This window comes from Strix uralensis, chromosome 3, assembly GCF_047716275.1.
Source record: "Strix uralensis isolate ZFMK-TIS-50842 chromosome 3, bStrUra1, whole genome shotgun sequence".
Lineage (NCBI taxonomy): Eukaryota > Metazoa > Chordata > Aves > Strigiformes > Strigidae > Strix > Strix uralensis.
The window spans coordinates 52,127,931-52,151,728 of NC_133974.1; the positions used below are offsets into that span (position 1 = coordinate 52,127,931).

At 40.1% G+C, this 23,798-nt stretch overlaps 2 protein-coding genes across 4 annotated transcripts in view; both read right to left on the reverse strand.

Moving 5' to 3' along the window:
• Positions 1-1,455: 1,455 nt before the first annotated feature.
• ZBTB24 (zinc finger and BTB domain containing 24) lies at positions 1,456-12,518 on the reverse strand. 3 transcript variants are annotated; one of them, XM_074862265.1, is made up of 7 exons: positions 12,252-12,517; positions 9,919-10,915; positions 9,334-9,501; positions 9,092-9,175; positions 8,323-8,406; positions 6,057-6,138; positions 1,456-5,131 (listed from the first exon to the last, which is right to left on the reverse strand). In XM_074862265.1, the coding sequence occupies exons 1-7, from the start codon at positions 12,330-12,332 to the stop codon at positions 4,537-4,539; spliced, it is 2,091 nt and encodes a 696-aa protein (XP_074718366.1). In that variant the 5' UTR covers positions 12,333-12,517; the 3' UTR covers positions 1,456-4,536. The 3 variants fall into 3 exon arrangements, 2 of the variants coding, with proteins under 2 accessions (XP_074718366.1, XP_074718367.1); XR_012628116.1 differs by lacking the exon at positions 1,456-5,131 and having other exon boundaries at positions 6,077-6,138; positions 8,323-8,483; positions 12,252-12,518; XM_074862266.1 differs by lacking the exons at positions 1,456-5,131; positions 6,057-6,138 and having other exon boundaries at positions 8,327-8,469; positions 12,252-12,518.
• Positions 12,519-13,100: 582 nt separating this feature from the next.
• AK9 (adenylate kinase 9) overlaps positions 13,101-23,798 on the reverse strand; it is a 77,530-nt gene continuing 66,832 nt past the window's right edge. The window contains exons 29-37 of the mRNA XM_074864587.1: positions 22,995-23,196; positions 21,846-21,992; positions 20,060-20,280; positions 18,676-18,872; positions 17,975-18,144; positions 17,143-17,241; positions 16,959-17,061; positions 16,289-16,403; positions 13,101-13,335 (exon numbers count right to left, since the gene is read on the reverse strand). Coding sequence (XP_074720688.1) covers positions 13,133-13,335; positions 16,289-16,403; positions 16,959-17,061; positions 17,143-17,241; positions 17,975-18,144; positions 18,676-18,872; positions 20,060-20,280; positions 21,846-21,992; positions 22,995-23,196 — 1,457 coding nt within the window. The 3' untranslated portion in view covers positions 13,101-13,132. The remainder of the gene's footprint in view (positions 13,336-16,288; positions 16,404-16,958; positions 17,062-17,142; positions 17,242-17,974; positions 18,145-18,675; positions 18,873-20,059; positions 20,281-21,845; positions 21,993-22,994; positions 23,197-23,798) is intronic.

The window sequence follows — 23,798 nt, forward strand, 5'->3', positions numbered from 1 at the left end:
CTGGAGAAGCTGCAATAGCAGTAGGGTTGGAAAAAAGCCTGCACAGACGGACTCCTGACCACGGGAAGATAAGCGTATCCAGGAAGCACCTTGACTGCTGCCCAGAGTCCAGAGCACACCTGCTCTGCAAACTTGTCTCCTCCCAGCCACTCCCAAGTCCGACTCAGCTTCTCCTGGATGTGGCTACTTGCACGGTCAGTGAGACAGTCTGCTGCAGAGATGGAAGATGCGGGGAGACAGAAAATGTTCCAGGCTGCTACACTCACGTGGGCATCAGGACAGTGATTAGGAACAAATCCCATGCTAGCTTTCATTTAAGGTGAAGTGGGAGAAGACTGAAAAAAAAAAAAAAAAATTCCAGCACACTAAGATAGGTCTTAGAAAGCATCAGCCATGAACTTGATCATAATGACTAACTAGCTAAGATAGTAAACCAACAAATGAAGAGATGCAAGTGAAACTCTTTCCTGAACAACTGGCAAGATCGATGAGAGGCTCAACAACCCCAACTTAACCTGTGAATAAGCATTCGATTTGAAAGAGTTTGTGGTGAGGTAGTCGTCTCTTCCACTTAGATGCTAAGAGGTAATAGCTGTATAACCCCTAGTAGTGCTTTTTTAGTCCCTTTGAGCAGAAAGAGAGCATAAAACAAGTATTAACCCTTGCAAAGTTACACATGCTGGGATGAAGCTTTTGATATTGGCAGGATAATTTGCTTTTACGGCTCATATGAAATAAATATTCTGATATTCATTTATCAAAAATGAGATGCTGGGCTGGAAGGCCCACCTGCCTAATCCACACTGCCAGGGTCTCAGCTTCCATGCACAGAACAGCAAACTCTCTGAACTTCAGAGCGCCAAGGTCAAGAAACGCTACTTACAGCTAAACCATGAATATCACTGGCAAGCAGAGCAAGTGTACACGCAATAGTTGAATACACACTTAACAGTGTGTTTCCTCTACCTCTCAGGGATTTGTTTCAAATTCATGGGGAGAAGCAGCCAAAAATCTTCAGAAAGAGCCAAAATTTCATAAACTTGCACTTGAAAAAAGAATAGTAAAATCCTTTTAGAGTTTAACTACACGGGGTAACCTGCAAATAGAGAAGAAACACACAATGGTGTTAATTGCTCAGAAAAACGGATCTTTCTGTAGTTGTCTTATTGTCCAGCATTTATGTCTAAAACCCTAATCCCATTTTAACATAGTGAGCAGTGAGATGGATTTGCTAAGATTAGTATATATGAGAAAATGAGAAGTTAAGGTGTTTACTGGCTAAGGAGTAAAGATATTTAGAGAGCTGCTTTGAAATGCAGTTTTTAAGGGATGCATTTTTTTTGCTAAATAGTTCTTAGTGGCAGCTGGACTAAAAAGCAAAGCTGAAGGGATTTCCTTTCAAATTCAAAGTAATCCTAGGCTTCAGTTGCAGCCATGAAAATGCACACACAGAAGGAGGATTTATTTTCATCTTTAATAGAAACGCATTCACTAGGAAGGAAGCAAATGGTGTCAAAAAAGCAACATCTGTGGTATGATAAACCATGCGAGCTTCTCGAGTGCAAGCTACAATGCGTGCTGACAGCTTAAGCAATGCAGGGTGCAAGATTAGTCGCTCCTGTGCCAGTCACAGAAGCTTGTTTCTTCACTGGTAGTTTGTAGAAAAGCCTAAGAAAATTCCAAACCTGAAACTTCATTTTTTTTCAGTTGTAGGGAAAGCATTGAGCAATCACTATGTGATAGCGTCTCATGCATAATTGTAGCATTGTACTTAATCCTGAAAGGGTAACTTCAGGATGATCAAAGTTCAGAAAGAGGAAAGTATTTAAGTTACTTTACTGGTAGTCTTAAGATTTACCTCGTAACCAGCTTTTAAGCATTTCAGGGTTCATAAATACATGGCAGAGAAGGAACTCAGTGCAAGCTCCTGTAAACCTATGACCAGACAGCATTATGGCTGCACATTACAGTATTTTAGATAAAATCAAAAGTTGTTAGGATAAATCTGCCAGAATATTTATTGTAAGCTTAAATTTATACCATTGATCGGTAAGATTTTCGTAGAGGTAACAAGCTTTACTGTATTTTTTCATCTGTTCTTACAGCATCAAGACTTTAAGCTTCTGAAGTACAACTGCAGAATATGCTGGTTCTCTCTGGTGGCAGAAAGTATACATATTTTATATCTCCATTCTGAGAGGAAAAAAAAGGTGAAAAGCCTAGAGTTCTGGTGTGGGATGGTTTGGGTTTTTGGGTTTTTTGCATGGATTTATTCCCACTGTCTACACTTTTCATGATCCATTTATATAAAATCTGATCTAGTACTTTGTAAAAATGGAGATACTTACCCAAACTACAGCAGCAGGTGGTCAGGAGCCAGCCGAGCAGTCTGGACTTGAATGAGGAAACATGGTCCAGAATTTGGGCTCCCCAGGCAAGACAGACACTGACACACCAGAATGAGGGCAGCAGGTGATAGAAGAGCTGGAGCCCACGACAGAAAAGGCTGAGAGCTGGGGTTGTTCAGGCCTGAAGAGTAGGTGGCTTTGGGAGGACCTTACTGCTGCCTTCAACTACCTAACGGGAAGGTGCGGAGACGACGCTCTTGAAGGCGCAGTGGTAGGATGAGAGGCAGTGGACATAAACTGGAACATGGGAAATTCCAATTAAATACAGGAAACTTTCACTGCGAATATGGTCAAACACTGGAACCGGTGGCCTAGACAGGCTGTGGATCTCCTTCCCTGGAAGCGTTCAAAACTCAACCAAGACAACAGTGACACGATCTAGATGCACCTGCTTTGAGGAAGGTGGTGGACCGGATGGCCTCTGGAAGTCCCTTCCACCTTAAACTATTCTACCATTCTACACACCACTGGGCTTTTATGCAGTGACTCTCTCTACGCAGTCATATAAGCCAAGCATGTACAAAGACTTTTTGTTTTGCTTTTAGATTCACCTGAATTTTTATATTTTTCATTTGGTAAAACATAAAATATCAATCACAAGTTTAACATTTTAAAACTGAAGTGACAATGGAGCACATTGCTTTGAGCACCAGTGGCATTTCATTTGGATTTTAACACACAAGTACACTATGTGAGATGTTACCAGTAGCCAAACTTGAAAATGTAAAGCATGTATTCTGGCATGGCATTTTATTAAGATGTCAAATCTTTTTTGTTAGCAGTCATTCAGTCATTGAAAACAATCTGTACACATCTAATCTAGTCAGCAAAAATAGCTGTACAACTTTAACACGAGATGCCCCATTTATATAGCTCATTATGCTCTGAACGGATTCTCTTCATTGTTTAACTCCCCACAAAAACAATTACCAGCTTTAACTTATATTAAAAGTAACATTACATTCTGCTCTCAAAAGTACAAAAAATAACACTTTAAATATACACTGGCTCCTAAGCTTAGACTGAATCCTGTCAGGAAGAGAATTTTGCACTTCAAAAGACAGTGCCTTCAACATCAAGAGCACTTCAAAGTGCCTGGCAGACTGTGTGAACGCTATCCCCACTGACTAGATGATGAAATAAGGCACAGAGGTCAACTACCTTGCCCACAGTCACACAGAGCGTGAGTGGTAGAACCAGCAGAGCAGAATTTGGGCTTTTCAGTTGTCCAGTGTAACCACCGTATCTCATTGCTGCTATTCAAGTGCAATGGCTTACACGTTTCTGAGGAACAAAACTTGTACAGCATACAGTGAACAGAAGGGGTGATCCAGGGCCAAAGGCTGCAACAACTTCAACCCAAACCAAACCAATCTGGTAATCAATAAATCAAAATGCACTTCAGGAAATGATCACATAGAAAGCTGTACATTAACCTGCAGAGTGAAAGCTCATTAAACATAAGACATATGGTGTTAGCTTTGCAAAAAGTACTGGTTATCTTAATAGCAGTTCAGGTAATGTTGACTTCATCAGAGAAGTCATACTTTCCGATCAGCAGACATCTTAAGCACTGTTCTTCTACCAGCAAGGTACACTTCTCTGGGGTCTCACAGAAATGCAAATAAGGGGCCAAACATCTCCTCAGTAGGCATGTATGTGTATGGCACAAAACCCCCCACGTTAATCACTTATGAGATATGGACTAAGTGGTAGAGAAATACCAATCTGGAAAAATAAAAAAAGTCTAAAATAAATAAGGTTAAGAAAACTGAAAATCACCCACCAAAATCACCAAGAAACATATCTTCAGAAAGATTATGCTGCAGAAGAGAAATTGCAATACGTATAATCACTGCTTGAATAAGATGCATGCTACAGCCTAGCCCTCTGATGACAAATAAGCATTTCAGAAAGCCTGTCCTTGAATAGGATGCTCACGAGATGACTCATTTACTGACAGAGACTGCCGATGGGATTCAGAAACACGTACGCTTTGATTCTGTTGTTCACCGATTTGATGGGAAGGAACCGTATCTTGGCTAGAGTGAGACTGTTGACTTGATTCCTGAGTCAGCTGCCTGCGCTGAGCTGGATGCAAAGATCCTGCTAAGTGGATTTCTTCATTTCATCCTTGATGAGCATGGAGATGTTCCAGTGCTTCTTTGGAAAGAGTGATGACATGCATCTGTTCAGGCTGGGCAGTCTCTATTTGGTTTGCAATCATATTGATACTTTGGATTTGTTCTGCTTGCTCCTGCTGAGCCGAAAGCAACAAGTTTTGCAACTGCTGTGGTGGCTGAGCAAGCAGCGTGAGGTTAGCAGCCTGCTCTGTCGTCATATTTGGGGCATTTTCTGCAGTAACAATACTAATGCCTTGATTATGACTAGGCATGAAGTTTATATTATGTACTGCATCTGTAACCAGTAGTTGAATTTCCTGCCCTCCAGAGGTGGCAAGTTGATACTGCTGCAGCTGAAGAATGTTTCTCACTTCTTCCGAATTAGTGTTGGTGCTTGCGGCAGCACTGGCTTCCTGAAACTGCTTTTCCTTGGTGTGAATTTTCAAATGAGACTTCAGGTTGTCCAGACGAGCAAACTGCAAACTACATTCTGAGCAGGAGAAAGGCTTTTTGCCTGTGTGTAAGATACAGTGTCTTCTCTTAGCACTGGAATCAGAGAAGGACTTTCCACATATACCACAAGAATATGGCTTTTCTCCTCTGCAAAAGAATGTGTTTGATCTCATTAAAATATTCACTTTGACAGTGCTGCTTTCTGCAACTTACTTATTGTAGAATAAAAAAAAAACTTACACGATTATTTTGTTTTGCTAGATCATAAGTACTTAAGAATAGTGACTTCAAAAAAGTTCATTTGACTTCTTAATTATTTCTGTTTGACTTCACAAACTGTACACTTTCATTAGTATGTACTCAAGAGCTGCAGAGATAACGTAACTGCCCTCCTGTCATAACACCAGAGGTACAAACTCCATGCTGCTAGACCTTGACAAGAATGCAACAACTTACTTTGCACAATAAGCACTGACCGTTTTAAGAATGTTTATTAACATTGTGGGCTTCAAAAAAAAAAAAAGCAGCATCCAAATCCTAACTTGCTGCCCGACTCAAAGGGATGAGAAATTTTACTGGAAACTTTTTTTTCTTTTTTTTCACATAAGGCCCACAGCAGTTCTCCAATGATTCAAAATCTGACATCCATTTATGCAGTATATCACACTGACATAGGTAAAAGACAACTAATGCTGTTAGACAGACTTGATAGACTACAGGGAAACAGGACAATGCTTCAAGAACCTTGTACACTATGGCTACTGTTCAAACAAAAGTTCACAGTAAAATTTTCACTTAAATAATATAGCAGTAAGTACATTGTCATTAAACAGACACAATACACCAAAGAAGAATCTTATGATGTCTTGGCACTCTAGTATTTAAAAGTGCAGAACTTTCCACTACCAGCTATTTCTTTAAATAGATTAAGCAAAAATGTTAAGTCTTTTAACCATCCATCCAAAATGCGAACAAGCCCTGACCACTCTATAATTGAACAAGCACTACACACAGGTATCAGACTAGAAGTTACATTTTTGAAGAATGTCATGAAAATTAAGACATACTCTACCTGTGAATTCTAATGTGAGTCTGAAGAGAACTTTTAGCTGTAAATGATTTGCCACAAATTTCGCAAGTGAAGGGCTTCTCACCTATCAAAAAGAAATTTGACATCCCTTTTTATATATCACTTCCCATCAATGTATTAAAAAACATTTTATATTTTACCATACACAGTATCAAGTGTGTATTGTCAAATCCCCACGCTTCTGCTATGGGTCAGGACGGATATCTGAAACTGAATGAACTCATTAGTTAAACAAGGGTATAGTATTTTAAATGTACATCTCTGTCATTTCTCCCCTTTGAAGATAAAGACTTCGGTGATCCAAGCCCTCAGAGCAACAGAAAACATACCCATAATACAGATGCAGGTGTTCCACACGGAACAGAGAAGTCTGAAAAAGGCTGACCCTGGACTAGTAGGCACTAATGCTGGGCTCATGTGCAGCACCATGCAGATGAGGAAGCTTGTATTTCCAAATCTGAAAGTGAATCCATTATCTTAACAAGTTGTCTGGCTTCCTGTAAAGGCTCCATCATCCTAGGCCTACAATATCCTGGGAACACCAGTTAGAGAAAAATTAAATTATGGTGGGTTGAACAAACTATGGGGGTTTTTTTGTTTTTTACTGCATTTGGAATTCTTGTGTCTGAGTAAAGCAGAGAACCCAAATCAAATAACAAAAAGGTTCACAAGAAACAGATACTACCCAACCGAAGCAAATCCTAATTCACACCATAACATATTCTTGTTGCACTGTGCTTCTTTAAGACACTAGACATGAGAATCCAAATCACCACCAGGGATTCATGGTGAGCAGCCAGTTTCCAAGGAAGCTTCATATTTAGCACAGAACTGCAACGCTTATCAGCTTTTATATGGCTTTGGAGGGCAGGGGTAAAGGATGAGAGAAGAAGAAACATTTGTCAGAAGGGACCTCTAGTCACCTAGTCCCAGCCTCCTACTGTAAACAGGAGCAACTTCCTAAGTAGGCTGTATTCTTATGACACAGCATTACGAAACTGCTGCCAAAGCAGAACAGTCATAGCAATGTTAACACTTGTCCCCCCAAACTCTTTAGAATTTTACTTCTTGCTTTTGAGATGGGACAGATCAATTGTTATTTCTGCATCATTAATACTGGTATCTGGCCTGTCTTTTCTGGAAGCAAAATACATTGCAAGCCAGTTCCTGCTAGAACTCATCTTAGTTCTTCTGGTTTTGCAACTCACCTTGCTAGTATGCTTCCCCCTCTCATTTCCCACTACATCTATAGAGCTGTAGCAGTTTCAGACACAACTGTTGTGTGTGTCAACAAACGCTATGTTCTCCTCAACAGAAAGTGCAGTATTTATTAAGTATCACAAGTTAACACTGTTCTGGATACACCCAAAACTCCCAAAAACACAAGTTCTGACCTCATCATATCCCAGGGAATTTAAAGCTGTTATTTTCACTGAGAAAGAGAAGGAAATGAACAAGATGCATAACTCAATCTCATGCATACTTTATTACAACTGCAGGCAACATGCTTAAGAACCATTTGATTTGGGGAAGAAACAATCGCCACTGTTTATAGTCCTTTTAAAAGAAAAAAATTATTCACGTGTCATCTTATGAACTTACCATTCAAAGAAAACTATTTTAAGAAGCTTATGCTCTGTTATCACGGGAGGGTAGATCAACATTTTTATCTCTGTTATCCAGCCATTCAAGTATTACCTCACCCTCTAAATCTCTTAAAACACCTTCTGACGCACTTGCATTGGATCATCCCTCTCAGCCCATCTCCTGCCAACATCTGGTTTATTACAGCACAATAAAAAGGTAAACGGAAATAATTATTGTTCTGGTCAGCAACATTTTTTCATAAGCACCCATCTCTCACAGACAAGGGTTCCCAACTCATTTAGGACATACACTTTCTGTTACTAGTTGGCTTACTTCAAGCCCATACGTGCCGGCTGCGGCTTTTCTGATAAACTGAATTCCCAGTCCAGGATTCTATCACAGGAGAGCTGACTGGCATCTTCCGCAGCAGGCTTTATAAGAATAGGAAAAAACCCCTCTTCCTATAATAGGCCCTGCTTCTGCACTGTTGTAGTACAAGCTTTTCTGGGCTCCTGCATTCTTGATGTCAATCTCCTCATTAGTAATACAGGCATCATTATGTACAAGTAGAGCAGAAGTTGAGAGACACAAGTGACATTTGCCCAACACTGTGTTACTTCAAGAAAAAGAAAAACCCACAAAACATGATGGACAATATTACCTGTATGTGTTCTTAGATGTTTCTTTAACTGAGCTGCATCCATGAATTTGCGACGACACTGGTTACATTCCGGCAGTGAATGGCCTTGTCGCAATAATAAAAAAAGTGTCAGTGTATCTCTTCAGTGATCTTTGTTAAAGCACTTTCCTGTAAAATAACCACTGTGATAGAATATAGAGATAAAACAAAAGGTGATTTGCTGCCTCCTCCCTATCTTAACTGTCACACTCTTATTCCTCTCTTTAATATTATCATGGGAAAAGAGGGGACTGACACCTGCTCCCGCCCAAACACGCCTTCTCTTGAAGCTTTGTAAATTCTGATTTTTTCCACCGCTTCCTGTGCGTGTAGCTTAATCTCCGTCCTGCTCCAGAAGCAAGGAGGATGCTTCTTAAAGCTTGTTTGCCATTACTAGTCCAAAGTAGTGGCAATTTGCATAACAGGCAGTGGACACAATTGTTTATACAATTCCTAGCTCCTGTGTAACACAGACAGCAGGGCTGAAATAATCAAGTTGTATGTCAAATACAGCATAACTGATTTTTAATCATCATAAGAGTCCTTCTCGATGAACTATTTTTCTAAACATTCCATTTATTATACACCATTTTGTCTTTTTCATCCTATTCAATGTTGTATCAAGATACCACACATCAGGGTAGCAGAGACTAAGTACATCACTGAAGAAGAATTTTCATCCTTAGTCAATCTTTAGGAGGACAAATCAGCATGGACTGTAAGCCAGCTCTTCAGCCCAAACTTGTTATACCTGTGTGTACTCGGTAGTGGCTCTTGAGCTGTCTCTTTTGGCTGAAGTATTTCCCACACTGATCACATGTAAAAGCCTTCTGCCCTGTGAAGGAAATCAGTTATTAAAATGTAAGCCACATCCAAAGCAAGTGTAAGGAAATAAATAAGTAAACTAGCACATATGAGAGAGAGCAGAAATACCTTTTTTCAGAAAGGCAAATTCTTAGGGGAGAGAGGTTACATTTGCCTTGAAATATTTACCTGTATGTAGGCTCATGTGCTCTAGAAGAGAATGCTTTGTTGTCAGAGCCTTACTGCAGACAGTGCACGTGTACGGCCGCTCTCCGGTGTGCATCCGCTCATGGACTTGAAGGGAGTGCTTCTGGGAAAAGCCTTTGCCACACTCACTGCACTTAAAAGGGCGCTCCCCTAAAAGCAAAAGATGACGCTTTAAAGTATAATGCATTATTTCTCACGAGATATTCTAAGCTGATAGTGAGATGCATTGCAATGTAGTAGCTACTAAAGAATTACTTCTAAGTAGTGATAAGGAGAATTAAGATACAAGCTGCACATAGCAATAAAATAATTCTCTAAGTATTGCCATATAATTCAACATTTAAGGAGAAATTATTAACTAAACTGCAATCAAGGTAAGACATAAAGGCTGGCAGATCAGGTGACAAGAATAGAACAGCGAGCACGGGAGACACACTGTAATTTGGATCAGCAAGCTGTTTTGGACAGTTCTTGCTGGAGACAACAGCCCACATTTTAACAATTAGCTCGCATTTAGCAACAAGTCACTAAACCCTAACCCAGAAGCAGCAGTCTCTTAATGCCTACCTGTATGACTTCGCTGATGAATAGCTAAGAAGTGATTATATTTAAAAACTTTGCCACAGTCTTTACAGCGAGCTTCAGAACCTGCACGTTTTCTTTTTCCATCAGTCGTCTTTGCCAGTCCCTTTTCATCCTCATCACTGAGTTTATAATCTTTTAGTTTGATTGATCTCCTTATTCTGCGTTTGCTGTAACGGCTCTGAGTGCTCTGCATTCCTTCAGATTTGGGATCATAATTCTCATCTTTCTCAGCTGTCAGATTGACAGTAGTTTCTGAGCCACAAGCAGGTTCATTTTCTTCTGCATCTTTCCTTGCTGGCGCCTGTTCGCTGGCAACTGTTCCTTCTGCTGCAGTCTCTTTTTTAATAAAATTCTGCTTATTTTGCACAGAGTTGTTCTCCCTCAGCTGTCCATCTTCGGCAGAATTTGCTCCCAACTTTTCTTCTTGAACATTCCTGGCTTTCCTTGGTCGCCCTCGTTTTCGCTTTGGTGGATCTTCGTTTTTCTTGTCGCTTGCAGTAATGGCTACAGAGGCTCCGCTGTTTGCTGGAGCTGGTAGCGCGTTACCCGGGCTGCGGCTGGCCTGATAGTCTGTACAGGCCCACACCAAGTCACTCACTTTCAGCAGCTGTGCAGTAGCCAGAACTTGTTCTGTGCTTTTTTCAGTGGCACGGAGGCAACCGGTGTAGATAAATTCTAGCAGTGCTCCAAAGGTGTCTGCAACCATTCCCTCCAACATGTAAATGGACTGCCCTATTTCACCCTCATTTACAAACATCATTGAGAAGTATTCACTGCTGGCAGCAAGCAATGCTTTATGGGCTCTGAACTGCACATTCTCCACTATTAGAGTAATGTCACAAAGAAAATCTTTTTTCCTTTGTTCTTCAAAATTAGCTAGAATGGTATCTTTGTGAGCTTTGGAGTGGATGATGACCAGTTTCTCAGAAGCATCAGGAGTAATTTCTGCCATTTTTATTGCAAATATGAAAGGAGGTGCCTACAAGAACAGAATAGCTTTAATAAATTAAAATTTAATAAATAAGTCTGCATTATAAGACACCAAATATCATGTACTTTACCAGCCAGAGTTCAACAGTTTCTGAAGCAATTCTGAAGTCTCTGACCTTTCTTTAAAGAAAGCAACACTAATGCTGACACAGATTTTCTTCAAAAAGTGTTTTTAAATCCTGAGAAATGGCTACAGATAGTTTCTTCTTAGATCAGAATTACTGCCTATTATTTCACTTGTTTATCTCTGATGTGCTGTGAACTGTCTAGCATCTAAAAAAAGGGCTACCCCTTCTGAAAACTCCTTTCACAACTAAAACCATCGGACAAAAAGAACTCTTTGTTCACAGCTCCGAAGTGAAAACAAACAATGAAAAAAAAAAAAGGTTAACTGCAGCTTCATCACTACAGATGCCACATTTCAGATTATTCAGGGACAAGGCTATGAAATCCTGTAATCAATGATAAAACTTCACTGGCATCAGTGTGGCAGGACTCCATGCCTTCTTTTATCCACTTCAATCCTTCTGAAAATTTCTCTTTCAGAACACTTACCTGTTAAGCTTCAGCCTATGGAGGTGGGCAATAAAAGCAGAAAAACAGCAGCTTTTTTAAGAGTGCTGTCTAAAATAGGGTTGACTATGCTATTAACCATCAACCTGGCTTGCTAAGCTTCTTCAATTGTACATATGCAAAATTTAAACAAGCAAAAGAAAATCCAGCAATTTCACAATAATCCATCAAATACTACTATGGAAGAGATGTGCCAAAAATGTCCGTTTCAACAGGATCAGCTGAGGCAAAGGTGAAACAAATTAGCTACCTGCCATCCTAAATTATAAAACTATCACGTTAAAAAAAAATACATACTTATATTTAGTGAATGCAACAGTTCCAGTCACCTAAAGTAATGCTGTAAGAAACAACATACACTACATACAGACGATACCTAAATGCTACTGAGGTGGCCAACATGTGATTTTTTTTTAGCCCCATTCAGCTACCAAACAGTTCATGCTGGAGCCACGTTGTGTTGGGAGCTTTAATTTCTGGAGGATGCAAGCCTGATGTTGCTGGAGCACCGTAAAGCACGGCTGCAGGTCTGACCCAACAGTGTGTTAGAACTCCTGGAGAGCTGCTGCCCGCTCTGCCTGCTGGCGTTGCCTACCACCCACACGAGCCTCAGACAAGGTATACTAGCTGTTTTGATCACATGAAGGACTTTGATATTCAGTCAGAGGTGACATCATTAATATTTTGACTGCAAACTCCAAACCTGCACGCTTACCCAGAAAACCCCTAAAAACCCCACAGCAAGCCCGTACGTGCAGGGAAGGCACCCACGGGGCCCGCAGCGCGCCCGGGCACACGCCGGTCCGTCCGCTGATGAGCTGTAAAGGGCTCATGAGCCACTCGCGGGTCCTCGGCGGCTGTCGCGACTGCCAGAGGACTGGTTCTCGACACGAACAGCGACAGCAGGCCCCGCTCGGCTCGCGGCCGGCGGGGGGCAGGAGGCGGCCCACGGAGCCGGGCGGGTTTGGGGAGAAGTCAGAAAACCCGCGGCGGGGATCGGAGACGCCGGCACCGCAACCTCCGGCGCCCCCTCACCTGCCCCGAGCTCCGTAACCCGCTCCCGCAGGTTCTGGCCGCGCCCCCCCGGGGAAGGCCGCTCGCCCCCTCAGCGGGACGAGGCGGTGCCGGGGGAGGGAGCGGCGCCCGCGGCCCAACTCGGCGGTGCCGAGAGGGAGCGGGTTGTTCCCCCGGCCCGGCCGCCACCGCCCTCCCCAGGGCCCCGGCGGCGGTCAGGGGTGTGGGGGTGTCTGTCTCCCGGCAGCGCCCGGCACTCACCGCTCCGCCGCCTGCCCCTCTCCGCGGAACCCCCGCCGCACTTCCGGCCCGGGCGGCGGCGTCGCCCCTTGCGTCTTGACGTAGGGCGCAGCGCACGGCGCGGCGGCTGGCCCCGCCCCCTCCCGCGCGCGCCCCGGCCCCTGCCGCGCGCTGCCCCACGCGTGAGTTGCCGTAATCAGTGTTAAACGAGGCGTGACTTCAGAGGTTTTAATTGTAAGATTTCGTAGTAAAGAAACTGGTCCTAGAAAGGGTGACGTTGCTCACCAGCCGCCTTGCAGCAGCGCAGGCGGCTGATGGCGACGGTCCTTGGGTTAATCAAAGGAAATACGGGGGCTGGGGGGCAAACACGCAGCCCACGCTACACAAAGCTGGGGCGGGCGTCTTTGAGGGAGAGAAAAGCCTGCAGCCTGCCGTCAAAGCCCGGGGGCCGGCGCCGCGGCTCCTTGTAGGGTCCGGCCATGGCCGCCCCCAGGTAGGGGACGAGCTGGCAGTGCTCCACCAGCCGCGCCAGCCTCCTCCGGTACATCTGCCGCGCCGGCGCCGAGCTCCTGGGGTTGTGCGCTGCAAGAAGTTAAGCGGGATGTTAGTGTTCCCTGTTAACTTGGTGGAATTACGTGACACAAATTTAAAAAGGGATCAAGCCTACACCTGCTGGTTTTATCCTTGGTACTGATAAAACTGCCATGGGCTGCGCCCATTGATGCCAAACCAACAAATCAAGTCTGGTATTTCAAAGTTCCTAACCCCACAAGGGTACTGATACTCAGAAGGATCACAGAATCACAGAACGGTTCGGGATGGAAGGCACCTTAAAGATCATCTAGTTCCAAACCCCCTGACATGGGCAGGGACACCTGCCACTAGATCAGGTTGCTCAAAGCTTTTGTAAACAAAGAAACAACAAACATGCGCTCAGCTGCCATTGACTTCCCATTCCTCAGGCTGAGAGGGTCTGGTGATACTCCAGGCAATGACAAATTTGGCTACCGTGGCACATACCCTGAAATGGCACTGTGTGGGGATAGCCCAGGTGCGGCGTGGCTGGCACTGGGCTGCTATGTACTTGGCACAGTTGTTCTATGGCCTAAATGCTTTGCCCATAAAAAATCAAGAGCTGACTGATAGGTCAGAGGAGGAAGAAAATATCAAGGCCAAGAGCTTTGCAAAGAGGATATGTTTCTTTTCTTTCTTACATCTCTGCCCTATCTCATTAAAAAAACTGGACTGCATGAAGAACTATGCTATGAGACACTTCAGCCCACCAGCTTTAAATTGCAGACAACTGCATTCAACAGCTTCTGAGCGATTTTTCAAGCATAGCCATATGTAGAGCTCTTGCAGCAGTCAAGTTTCAAGGGCACTAAATCACTCTAGTGATGTATAGTTTCCTACTCTTTTTTCCAGGAGTAAGTCTCTCTGCATTTATGATTGATCACCTGGATCTTCTCTTCTCGGATACTGAAAGCAATCCAGTATTGTTGTTAGAAAAGCCGCAGGAGCGACTGAACCACTGTTTCTCGTCCCCTATTTAAATGGGAGATTATAGAGTGATGTAAGTTGAAGCTGAGAAAGTCTTACTTCAGGTAGAAATAGGATGTAAAAAATTTCCAAGGGACCACAGCATGAAGTACTTTGATCAAGTTTTTGATCAAGGATGGCGTGACTACTCTGAAGAGACACACGGTAATAAATGCTGTATTTGCAAATGAGATTTTTCAGTGTACTGGAATGCTGTATCTGAAAGCTGGATGCAGTTCTACCCAGTGTTAGAAGAAAATTACTCATTTGCCAGGATTCCTATGGTCAAAGTGTTCGTCACTGCATGAGGAGAAGAGATTTGTGCACTTGCATAACCTTTCCAGTTCATCATCTAGTGCTAATAATGATTTAATGATGCAATATATGAGCAAAGCATTCCTAGTGTGGACATTGTTATGTTAGCAAAGCTGTGCTAACAAAAGAATGAAAACAGCCTTTTGTGGACGAAACAAACTACAGTATAAAAGCAGTTTTGCTGGCTTAAGAACTGTACATTTATACAGGGGCTTATCATGTGCCTACACTGTTCAGTGGTCTTCCTTAACAAAGCTATGCTAGCAAAAATCTGTGACAGTCCAAGAAAATTCTGGAGGGCTCCGGAAACTGCATGAGGAAAGACAAATAATAAAGACTGTCATTATCTAAAAGAATAAGTAAAAATTTTAAATAACAAAAGGCAAGATAAAGTTCACCCACTGAACGGATTGGCTTATAAAAGGCAAAACTGGTGGGCTGAAAAAGTGACAGTCTTGCTCCAGAAACCTCCAGCAGTACTGGAAACCAGATCAAAGCTACAGTAGAGCTATGAACTAGACTATTGAAATCCTGGAAGTTGGCAGTATTTAGGCTGATTGGAAACTGTTATAGATTATTAGCTGCAACTGCTATCTTGGACTGCAAAAAAACCAAACAGAAGTTCTAAAAATTAGCAAATATGAACACAGGAGACAAAGCTTGAGCAACCTTCCTTGGTGAAGCAGTAGTTCTAACCTCTGGTAGCACCATGAGATGTTTTGCTTTATCATTATTTTGTGGGCTGAGTACAAATGACCTAATTTTAATTTTGGACTGTTTATCTTTGTTATGGGAAAGTAAGGTGGTTGATTGGACTGTTGATTAAATAAAAACAGTTAAAAATAATCAACATACTGATACTCTGAATCACCTTAATAGTCAGATCTTCCCAGATAATTTCAGAAATAAGCAGAATGATAAATAACGTCTCACTTCTCTGTGCTAAAAACTTAAAAATCTAATTAAATCTGCATGGATATCTGTTCTTTTGTAGTGTGTAACAGTGTATCGGTACTGAGCCCATGCAAAAGAAGGGCTTTTTTTGAAAGTAACAGATGTCCCATGTGCACTTAGGCTGTTTTTCAATACAATCAGGCCTCTCATTTACATATTTAGCTAATGTGTTGGAGATGTGTAAGATCAGAAAGTTGTCTTCAGGTTATCTGCAAGGCAAGGTTTGTTAATAAGTTTTATTTGACAACCTGATACTGTTGAAAAAAAGGCAAGCATTCCGGTACCTAAACCATTCCTCAGATAGTATTTCAGCAGCCTTTTATTACAGTAATTTTAGTCAATTTTTAAGACAATTCAGGTTGTCTAGGACTAGTTAAAAATGTAGTACCACATAGATTATAACATTTTACTTTCTGTTTAAAAACTCCAACAGTGCATGTTAGAAATGTTTTCAAGGCCATTAGGTTGTTGCTGATAAAATGTCATTAAAGTTTCATGATTTGTGAGAGATCATTTACCTATCTATCTATCCCATTAACCTTATTTTCCTCCCTGGTCCTTATACATTTCCAAAAAACTTGACAGTGTGTACTTAAATTAGTATATAATAGTATTTTCCTAAGTTGGATGTAAGAAAACTACACAGATTGGTTATCAGTGTTGTATGAGATGATTTACTGCATTTATATAATTCATTATTTTTACAGCATATTACTTTACATGTTACCTTTTAAATGGCAGGCAACAAACAGCAGAGCAGTTTTTTTTACACTTAGGAATGGAAACTTTGGCTTTAAGCAGCCTACTTCATTCAGAGCTTTTATTAGAGAAGTTGCTGCTCCCTAAAGAAAGAAAACAGTTTTAGAAGACCGTTACAGAAATCTAGAACAAAAATATGTTCAAAGCCTGATCTGGTTGTCATGCAAATCTAACAATATAGAATGACATCTAAGTTGGTGAATTGGAGAAAATAGCAAATAGTATAAAATAGGGAGGGAAGTGACCATGAATCATTTTTTACTTCATATTCATGTCTCAAAATGTAACCAGCTATCCTTAAATGGTTCCAGGTAGGCTTGTGTCTATCCTGATGTTAATCAAAGCAAAATGTAATCTTACAAGGTACGATAAACAAGAGTCATAAAATCCATCGTATAATATTGCAGTTTATTATTCCCCTCTGATGGCCTTATTTGCATTTTTTCCATTAAAGCTACAAATATATATTATTTTAAAGCTTAAAAAACATTCCTCTCAATTGTAAGTACACAATTTTCAATTTAATATAATCCCATTAATAAACATTAGACTCATATTGCATTAAAAATTAAATAAACCGGGTGGGATATACTATATATTGCAAAATCATGTTTTGAAATAGAAAAGCAAAAACTGGCCTGTTCAAGGTATCCAGCCAAAGGAAGTGCAGTGAGTGGTATTGGCTCCTTTATTGGAGGGAGTTTACGTGGAAGCTTCAGATTCCAGTACTTCTCTGGTAACCTAACCAGATAAAAAGTAAGCGCTTTTAAGATGTATAAGCAGTGACATGATTAAAGATTAAAATGCAGTTAGTATATTCACCTCATAAACTTCAGAAGTTTTTCTTCACTTTCAAAAATATATACCTTATCTTGATATTTTGCTGCATACTCGATGTTGCCAGGCACCAAAGCTTCATATCTGAGAAGGCAGAGCAAGGAAAACTATTAATTCCCAGGAAATATAAAACATCATTTGTGCAGTGTAAATTCATGAGCTACTGGGAGCCTTCTGGTAATTTAGCAAGTATAGGAACTACAAAAAAGTAGCAATTGGATCATCCACGTTTCCACCACGTGACTGACAGTTAAAAGGCTCAAAATCTAAGAGAGTCTCTGCCTCAAGATCTCCTTATTAAGGGGCTTTTATAGTGCTTCTGTAGAGCTCCTCTAGTTAAAATGCCAATCGTAGTTGTTCAGGAAATTAAGAAGGGACAGCATAAGATTGGCTATTGTGGTTCTACCTTGATGAGAAATTTCTGCACACTGAGGAAATCAGTGGGATTTTATGGTGGAGCTTTATGGATCTCATAAAAATCATAATAGCTAGTTTTGTATCTACTAAGGTTTTGTGAGATTTGTTTGAACTTTTGAAGGCTTATGATAGAGAAAAGTCAAAACTATATCCAAGCAGTCTTCACCACAAAAGACAGTAAGCCAACACAGATCCTTGGAGAACCTGTAGCCACATGAGTTTCAAAAGGTAATTTTACATTGATTTCCAAAGCCGCAGGCACAATGTAGAGAACTGTAATTGCTTTTCCTGTCCAAACCCTGAACACTATTAAAAAGTACTTTGAAAGTATTTCCTCATTAATGTGTTAATATAGGACACATAGCCTGTAATTCAGACTGTGAAAACTGCAGTGATGTACCTCTGTTTTCCATCTAGGTAAGTGACTGGACAGTGCCCCTGCATTTCAGCGCTTATAGGGAATAAGGCCTTCACTTCTGCTGCAGTCAGTTTCTTTGGTAGCATATCTGGGGGTGGGAGAGGGTGAGGTGCCAGTGGTGGCACATAAACCTCTGGTCTGCTCAAGAATTTCTGTAGAAAAAGAAATTAAATGTTTTTATAATGAAAGAAGTACTGTAAGACTGTTAGTCAAATTCCAGAGGACTGGCTCACACAATTTAGATACTTGTTTCTTCTACAACACCTCTCTTAGTGTGCTGGCACTGCTGCTGCTCTCAGGTAAGTAATTTATTTTCCAACCCACTCTCAGTTGAAGTCATCACTATCCACCCACCATCCATCACTATCCATTGCTATCATTAGACATTCTCTACCCCCAGTCTCCCCAAAACAGATGGAGAAAAGGAGGAAATCATTGTTTTAAAATGAATATTTAATCTATGAGAATTTGTAATAGGAACTTTGGTTTGAATGGACCCCCTGCTGCATTTTGTCTGCCTAGATGTTTGATAGCAGAAGTATATAGAACAAAAGCTTGAATACTACCGACACTAGTCTTAGTTCAGAGTGCATACTGCTTGTTTCTGTATGGAATCAAAGAACCTAAGCAACAATGTTGCCTGTTCCCGTTAATCCCCTCTCGACCTGCTTTTTGACACTTACGTCCAGTTCTTCCTGTGAAGCCATTTTGTAATAGTGTCCTTGAAATTCTGCAGCAAACTGCAGTGACGATGTTACAGAGCAGTCAACCAATTCACCCTTTTCTGCAAGGCTGACGGGACAGTACTGTCCAAACTCCCCCAGCCGATACTGCAGCTCTGTGGGAGTGATACATAAATCAGCAATGCTGGCTGCTTTTCCTGTTAATAAAACAATTAATGATAAAGTTTTATTAACGAAAGACATGGAAACATCAAATACTTCTATACAGAAATGTTATAGTTTACAACATATTATAATTCATCATGTGAAAATTATATGAAATAATGAGAATTAAAATAGCAAATTTTATAGATTGATATTAAAATGAAGTTGCAACCCACTCTACAAATTAATTTTAATAACATTTTTCTAGCACATCAGAGTTATAATAATTAATGATGTGGGATACTCTGCATGCTTAACTTATTAGTCTCTTTTCCTTGGGACAGTTTTATTTATGATTTATTGTTTTACTCCTTTGTGTTGCTGAGGAACATTTCAGCTATTATCTATTTCTTTACATTGGCAAAAAAGAGTACAAGGTATACTCTTTATTCATCCACGTCTTGCAAGGTACAAGGTGTACCCTTTATTCATCCACGTCTTGCAAATGCTACAGTCTATCTGGATGAAATATATTCAAAATTTTGAATAAAATGTCATATAAAACCCAAACTATTTAAAAATTGTGCTTTTCAAGCTTGATGTGAAAAAGTTAAATGTATTTTACGTTTTTTTGGCTTATGACTGCAACTTTTAAGAAGGGTGCAGCCACAGAGCTGTAAAAGTTAAAACCAAAAGGTGGACGTAAGATAAAGTCTCTTTGCCCTTCAGAGGAATTCTAGTTAAACTGTACAGACATGTTTAAAAGGCATATTTGACCAATGCTGACACACAAAAATTCAAGTGTCATTGTAGACTGTGGTTTTCCTCCCACAGCACAGAAATTAACTCAGATGGCATATTTAACCTAAATTCTGAAGTTATAATTAACATTTTCTCCCTCCTTCCCTCTTCCTCCACTGACACTTAAGTGAAGCTGCAAGTCATAGTTCCCCCTGTATACTTTGGGGTACCCTTTGAGATTTACCACCCAATGTTGAGGAATCTGCCATGGACCATGAGAGCTCTTCCAGCTGTATTCTGTTACTCTGTTCTTCGGGGGATGGTCTCAGACTGTACTGTAGTCAGTGTCTTTGCTCTCTTCAAGATTAAAGAATTTGAGGGTATGTACGTGCCCAAGAATTAGCTTCATCCAAAGCAAGTTGAAGGTGAAATGCACTCATTACGTTGCAGCTTCTTAAAGGAACAAATATTATTCTGGCAAACTTTGTTTTTCTTTTACCTTCTCTTATTCTTTCCAGGTATATCTGGATTTCTTTAACAACCACTTGAACTTCCTGCAGTACTTTGTTCCAGATCCACCACTTGCTCTGAAGGGCATCAATCACACACCAGTTCTGATGCTCCTTCTTATAGTAAGTCCTAATTGCATCAATGTGCTGTTTATAGCAGGAATTTTTAATAGCTAGAATCTGTGAGCTGTCATGTTCAAGGTAGGGAGGTCTGAAGACAATGAAAAAAAACACTGATCAAAGTCTGAAGATTAGATAATTTCACTGAATTTCAGGTGTAAATTCTAGAGTTCACTTTAAGTCCTTTTTTACAAAATTCTGGTCATTTGACACTGTAGAATGTACCTGAGAAATACAACTTTCATATTAAGAATATTACCAGTTGCATAGGAAAAGCAGCATACTTTGATCAGACAGTTATGTTCAGAAACAAAGAATAAAACTTTTGCTATTTATGTCCCAAATACAAATCAATAATTTTGTAAAGGATTTGGAAGGTATCAGCACATATTAACTAACACACTCTACCAATACACCATTAAATGGTACCCTAGACAAAATGCTGTGAGACTTTTAAAATGGAAGTCAATTGTTTATTGAAAAACAGGCTTCATTTGGAATTATGCTGTTGTTTGAAATGAAGAAGTAACCATTATCTCTGGATATATTTTGAAAACTGTCTGTCATATTTACATATGCATAAATGAAAATAATCCATCTGACCTCTTAAAAGTACTGTGCAAGACCAGAAGAGATATTTTGACTAGAACGTAGAAGCATTTCCTTTTCTGGTTCTTAATTTAAATGGTGCCAAAAAAAAGATAAACTTCTGTTTTAATAGGATTAATTTCTCTGTAAATTGTACCTTTCAGAAATATCTGATATTTCACATTTGATTTGTATTTAAGCCTATGAAATGTAATTAGTTTGGTATTTAAAATGAAAAGTTTAAAGTAAATACTTTCAAAAAGACCATTAATTTAATTTTTTGCAATGCAAATTGTCTTTAGGCTTTCAGTAAACAATTACACATTGTACTGATTACTTGATAAAAAGAAAGAGACAAAATGAAAGAGACATGCAGTAATGCTGTAAGCTACCTGGAACTTCTTAGAAACACTTCCTTTAATGAGAACCAGGTTTTTATACAATTTAATTTTAAGGTGAATGTTCTGTTCTTTTTAATTCTCTGTCCATTTATAAACTACTTACTGCTCTTCCTCAAAAACAACCAACAGTTCTTTAAGCAGAATATTTATCTCCTTAGAAGAACAAAGAAGGGAGTGAGCTGAACTGAAAGGTTTAGATGAGTAACTCAGGAATTGTATATGTTATTAAAATATATGTTATTTCCATCTTTTTAAAAGAACTCCAATTAAGACTTTAAAAAGACATTATTAGATGAATTATCAATATCCCTTATGATCATAATAATTGAATTGATGAATAAAACATTTCTGATGGACGGTTTCATTAAAAACAGTTTAACTGAGCAGTGGGGTGCACAGCATTGCCCATCTGTGACCTCAGCCATGCAGTTGGGGGGTCTGGCCAGAGCACGCCACAAATCCCTTATGTCTTCATTTCTGGTCTATGGAAATCAAAGCATTAGAATGTAGAGGGACTGGTGCCCATGTCTTTTCAGATAGAGTTCGAAGACAGCTAGGTTATGCACCAGCTTAGGTACAGCCTCTCTGGGTACAGCACTGAGGCACATAAATACAGAAATGACAATATCGTGTGAATAAAAATACTGCTATCAGGGTGCATCACTACCTGTTCATGCTTTCCTTCTCCAACAGTGCTCTTCTGAACACTTCTTTTGCATCCATTTCTAGTTCAAATATTTTCACTGGAATTATCCTAGCTGATTCCAAGAGGTTTACTTGTTTTCTAGTTACAGGATATCCATCAATTACAACTCTGTATACAAACAGAAACAGAAAGAGAGTTTTCCCAAGTCAGTTTCTAATTAACCATTAAGGCTATGTATATTCCTAGTACATTCTCAAGAGACAGAAGTCAACACCCATGCCATGAAGTTATTGCTGCCCTAAGTTGATAGACACAGTCTTCACACCTAAGAATTTACAGTCAAATTAAAAAAAAAAATCAAGTAGATAGAATCAGAAATAGTAAAGAGTAAAGCAAATACACAAAGGGCAAAAGGTATAGGAATGTAAGTGGATGGATCTGACTTATAGAAATGGTGGATTTCAAAATTCGGACCCATCAATAACTATGCAAAATCTCCATATGGATTAGGAGGAGTAGTTTTCAGAGTGGAAAGTAAAATGATTTACAGTATTTTAAGAGTTTTTTATATCATATATAGAGTTTTTAAAATCATATTGAAGAAGAAGTGTTTTTCACATATTAGGCAATACTGGGGCAAAATATACTGAAACAATATTACAGTATTTAACATGGAAGAAAAGTTGAAAGAATTCTGATCTCAAGATCAAATAATTTTCAGAGATTATTCCAGAAGTGCCTTTCCCTCTAACAGTTATTCTTTTTGGGGAGAGAAGTTGAATGTCATGAAATCATGATCATGGAGCTTTTTAAGTCTGCCGAGTTTAGAAGGTGTGTCAGTGGTGGAGAAAGAGCCTAGGAAATCAGGATCACATATGAATGAGATGGAAAGACTCGCTGGTTTCAGTTCCTCCTTAATAACTTAACTTTCATAAAGCATATTACTTGTATTTACTGGAATATACTTACTTGAAAATTGCAGAAAATTATGCTTCAGTCTGGTTTCCCAGAATAATGTGAAGAACCTCATTTTGTATGGGTTATTTTTTTAATGCGTAAAACATTGATGTGTTTAGTGAAATTGTTTTACAGTGATAACATGGGAATCAATGCCTATGAAGGGACTGGAATGTCTTGAAAAAAACCCTGAAACCCAAACAAGACGCTTACCCGGTGGTATTACACACGTGATTCATCAGAGCCACATCTAGAGCGTGGATGGCCAGTTCATCAGGTACAGTCAGTCCTTTGTGAAGATACCGCTTTAACATTAATGCCAACTCAGTCTCTGGCTGATTGTTTAACACTAGCCGTATGGCATCTCCCATACTGAGGCGCAGTAACCCATACATGCTTGCAAATTTCTTGGCAACTGCAAAAAATTTTGATTTCAACACACAACTTTTAGGTAAGCAACATCACAACCTAGCAGTCTGTTAAAGTATGTCCTTAGCCTTAGAAGCTAACTTCTCAGCTCATTCCCTGGGTCATTTCCAATGCATAATGTTGGTAAGTGGGTACCTAACCCTGCTTAGGCCCCTAAAAGGCCCAAACCTTTGCATATGTGCAGAGCATGCCCAATGCACTAACAGCGTTCAATTCAGCACAAACTTCAGCAACAATAGTTAATATTATAACAAAATATATTAGAAAATACGCTTGCCACTGCAGCCCCTATTACAGAACAGCCTTGCAGTTAGATCATTTATCCAGGAAATGGGAAATATGATTAAAATTTCCTCCTTAATGTGAGATAATTTGAACTTGTCTCTTCTTTTTCTAACTCCCTATTCTAATCATTAAGCTATGGTGTAAGCTGAATTTTCTCCTCCTCCAGTTAAAGGCAAAGACCTGTGGATTGAAAGAGTCATGGTGGAGGAAGGAGAGGGGACAAAGACAGAAATCTTGGGTTTTTTAGTCTAGAAGTTTGGAAACAGACTGGGGAATACGGAGTTTTGAGTTCTGGTCCTTGAT

Coding starts and splice junctions, on each gene's coding strand:
- ZBTB24 (XM_074862265.1), bottom strand. CDS start 12,332: ATGAGCCCTTTACAGCTCATCAGCGGACGGACCGGCGTGTGCCCGGGC. Junction 10,916..12,251: donor CGTGGGTGCCTTCCCTGCAC/GTACGGGCTTGC, acceptor CTGTTCTTGTAG/GCACCTCCTTTCATATTTGC. Junction 8,407..9,091: donor CCACTACCGAGTACACACAG/GTATAACAAGTT, acceptor TATTGCGACAAG/GCCATTCACTGCCGGAATGT.